The 3,391-nt window shown below is 25.8% G+C and overlaps 1 protein-coding gene across 3 annotated transcripts in view; it reads right to left on the reverse strand.

Moving 5' to 3' along the window:
• Positions 1-2,627, reverse strand: part of LOC100168535 (zinc finger protein OZF-like) — a 16,424-nt gene extending 13,797 nt beyond the window's left edge. For 2 of the 3 annotated variants that reach the window (XR_003839994.1, XM_029491980.1), the window contains exons 1-3: positions 1,901-2,625; positions 1,572-1,712; positions 976-1,101 (exon numbers count right to left, since the gene is read on the reverse strand). Coding sequence is in view for 2 of the 3 variants with exons in the window: in XM_029491980.1 (XP_029347840.1) it covers positions 976-1,101; positions 1,572-1,712; positions 1,901-1,947 (314 nt within the window). In the remaining variant the exon portion in view is untranslated. Of the gene's footprint in view, positions 1-975; positions 1,102-1,571; positions 1,713-1,900 lie in introns of all 3 variants that reach the window. The other variant, XM_029491981.1, reaches the window with a different exon arrangement.
• Between the last annotated feature and the right edge of the window lie 764 nt (positions 2,628-3,391).

Here is a 3,391-nt window from a genome sequence, read left to right on the forward strand (position 1 = left end):
AATAGTCGTAGTAACTAGTTGTGATGCGCGAATGCGTAAAAATCGCGAAATAGTGAACTTCATTAGGCCATAACTTCAAAACTAAGTCCGTGCCCCAAATTCGGTTTTCACCATCGTTTTCAGCGTACCTAACTACATAAGTTTCGAAAAAAAAAATTTCAATATTCGAAATAGTCGTAGTAAACTAGTGTTCCGCGAATGCGTGAAAATCGCAAAATAGCGAACTTCAATAGACCATAACTTCAAAACTAAGTCCGTGCGCCAAATTTGGACTTCACCATCGTTTTCAGCGTGCTTAACTACATCAGTTTCCAAAAAAAAAATTGCAAAAAAAAGGGTGCCCGGTAAAGTAGAAATGTTCCAAAATAAAAAATATATTTTCATAAATGTAGAGCAAAAGTCAATAAATTGTATATAAAATAAAACAATTTTAAAAATAGATTAGAACAAAATGTTGTCAGGTCTTCCTATTACACCTTGTATAATATACAAGATTTTTATATTTTTTTTAAATGGTTTTATTTGTTTATTATTCTAAATTAGTTTTATATTAAGACAATTGATTCAAGTTTGGTTTGATTAATAAAACTTTCAAAAAATTCCTATTTTATTTATAAAAATTACAAATGTATGAGCTTTTATTAAAAACAATTTAGGTACCTACCTAATATTTCTGAAAATAGCTATACCAAAAGGTAAGTATATAATTCATTTGAAACTAAAATAAATTCATAAAAATCGACTCACAAGTCTTGAGAATTAAAAATATAATGAAATTGATTAATATTTATTTGTATATTATATGTGGTGTAATTTGTGATATATATTTAAGCCACATACCATATCCATATACTGCCATTTTAATTTGTTTGATATCAATATAGGCTATGCGCAATAACCCTGTATATTTAAGCCATGGGTAGTATAATTAAAATATGTAGTCATATAACACTATGAAGTAAATTTAAGTCTTACCCTATGAATTCAGAAGAGTGGTTTTCTTTAAACAGTGTTCCTTCAAATGTATTTCTCTCAATAATATCTCTTTCAGTTTTTATCTTGATACAAGTTGTGTCTTCTCTTTCAGGTTTGCATGTATTTCTAAAAAATTAAAATTATTTTAAAAATTAATATTATGCCGATTATAATATAAAATTTGAGAATTATTTTATGTTGTTCACAAAACAAATGTATACTACATTTTAGATTAAACACATGTGCCTACTAACTATTTTTTTCTAGTTTAAATTATTGTGGATTTATACTCAACTTTTTTTAATTTCCACTGATAACAACTGTATAAAATATTTTTCTTCCAATGGAATTATTCATATATTTGTATATTAATTTATTGTAGATAATGAAAAAAATAATTCAAAATATTTTGATTAATTGTAAGTTATAATCAGTTCATTCCACAAACCTATTCATACTGTTGGTGATATTTTATATTATAAGAAATAATGTTTAAAAAATCTATTTAGAAGGTAAAGCACATTTTTAAAAAGTTTTATCAGAAGAAAAATAGTATTATCAAATATCTTATTAAATGATGTAAATTAAATTCTTACTCTATTTGTAATAATTGACTTTCATTGTTGTGGTCTGTTTCATCAGAATATTCCTGTTTAATAAACCCATTAAGTAATTGATGTTCAATGACAATAATATTTTCTTGTTTAATAATTCCATTAAATACTTGATCATGACAACTAAAAAAAATTGCAAGAACAATGATTTTTTTATTATTAGGTAGATAACTAATGTATAAAATTAGATACAATGTACCGACAAACAAAATAATACATAGATTATTAATCACCTAATTTTCTAATATTACATTATATCAAAATATAGGTTAAAATTACATATTGTGATGAATTATGATTTATTCACTCACTTGGAATTTACCGCATAGTCATTAATAGTTTCTCTTAGTGGTTCCATACTAAATTTGTCCTTATTGTTTTTTGATTACTGTAAACAAAAACCATTAAAGTTAGGTGCCCTTTAAGCCAAATGTTTAATTTATTTGTTGGTTGTGAGGGGGGAGGGCAAGAGTGTTAAGATTTGTAGGTATTTACACCCAATTTTTTATAAAATGTTTTCTTTATACTGACTTAAATAAAATGAAGACACTGAAAAGACGTATTTAAAAACCGATATTAAATCAGTATTTAGTATAATATTGTACTTTTAAAAAAAGATTTTTTATACATTTTCACTACGTTCTAGAATTCAATAAATTACTTTATAAAGAATAAATTATAACAACAAATAGTATTCTTAGTAATACATCTCATTGCCTATCTATTTCTGTTTGTTAGCTATCTTGGCTTTTACATACATTTAACCCACCAATCAATAGAAAAAATGTTCCATTGCTGTACCTACCTAGTACCTACATTTGTATTTTTATAATTTTCTGATTATAATAACAACTCGGTTGTATTTTAAACTATATTTTAACTTATATTATTAACTTAGGAAGAGATTTTGGGGCTTACTTCTGTTTTACCGTTGTTTGACTCGGTATTGCCATATCTACCACATGGAAATTAAAAATTTAAAACTAGATAATATAATTACCTTTAAATTTTATAAGGTCAATTCACTTTAATTTTAAAACTAACAGACCTATATGTGATCTGCTGAGAGTACAATTTGCTATGTTATGCATGTTAATATGTTATCCATATTATATTGTTGACGTTTAATTAATATTCAGTTATTACAATATATGTAAGTTAAGATAGTAACAAAATTTGAGTAAAAATAATGTATAAATTTCAGAAATATTTTAAAATTTCAAACACAAACCAAATAATTTGAATCAAAAAATTAAAAAAAAAAAAATCCGTCAATAATTTTTTTTGTAGAGAAAGTTATCTATGTTTTAATATCCATTAGAATTCTATAAAATGGATCGTTCGCTAAGTTTCGTTGCCAAACAAATTCAGTTAGATAGTAATCCAGATGATAATATGGTGAGCCATTCCCCTCTGTTTTTTGTTTTACCAATTTTCCAATCCACAATGGCGTTCAATTATTTGGGTGTGATGTGTGCGCTCCTGTGGTTGGGTATAATTTATGTCGAAATAAATACTGACATACACTGTTAATGTTCAGATGACAAATGTATATTCCAATGATACATAATACAAAGCGGGAATGTATATTTATAAATACATTCTTATACGAAGGTAGTCGAGATAACCCGGAAGTATCGATAAGTTATGTAAGACTGTGTATAAACAGTAGATAAAAGAAATACACCAAACTCACGGCTAAGTACTTTTTTTTTTATATTTACTTATACAGTGGTAGTCAAATGTTTTTGTCATGTGTAGAAGGGGGATATGGCTGTATTTTTAACATACACTAAGCATTT

Source organism: Acyrthosiphon pisum, unplaced genomic scaffold, assembly GCF_005508785.2.
Source record: "Acyrthosiphon pisum isolate AL4f unplaced genomic scaffold, pea_aphid_22Mar2018_4r6ur Scaffold_20505;HRSCAF=21223, whole genome shotgun sequence".
Classification (NCBI taxonomy): domain Eukaryota; kingdom Metazoa; phylum Arthropoda; class Insecta; order Hemiptera; family Aphididae; genus Acyrthosiphon; species Acyrthosiphon pisum.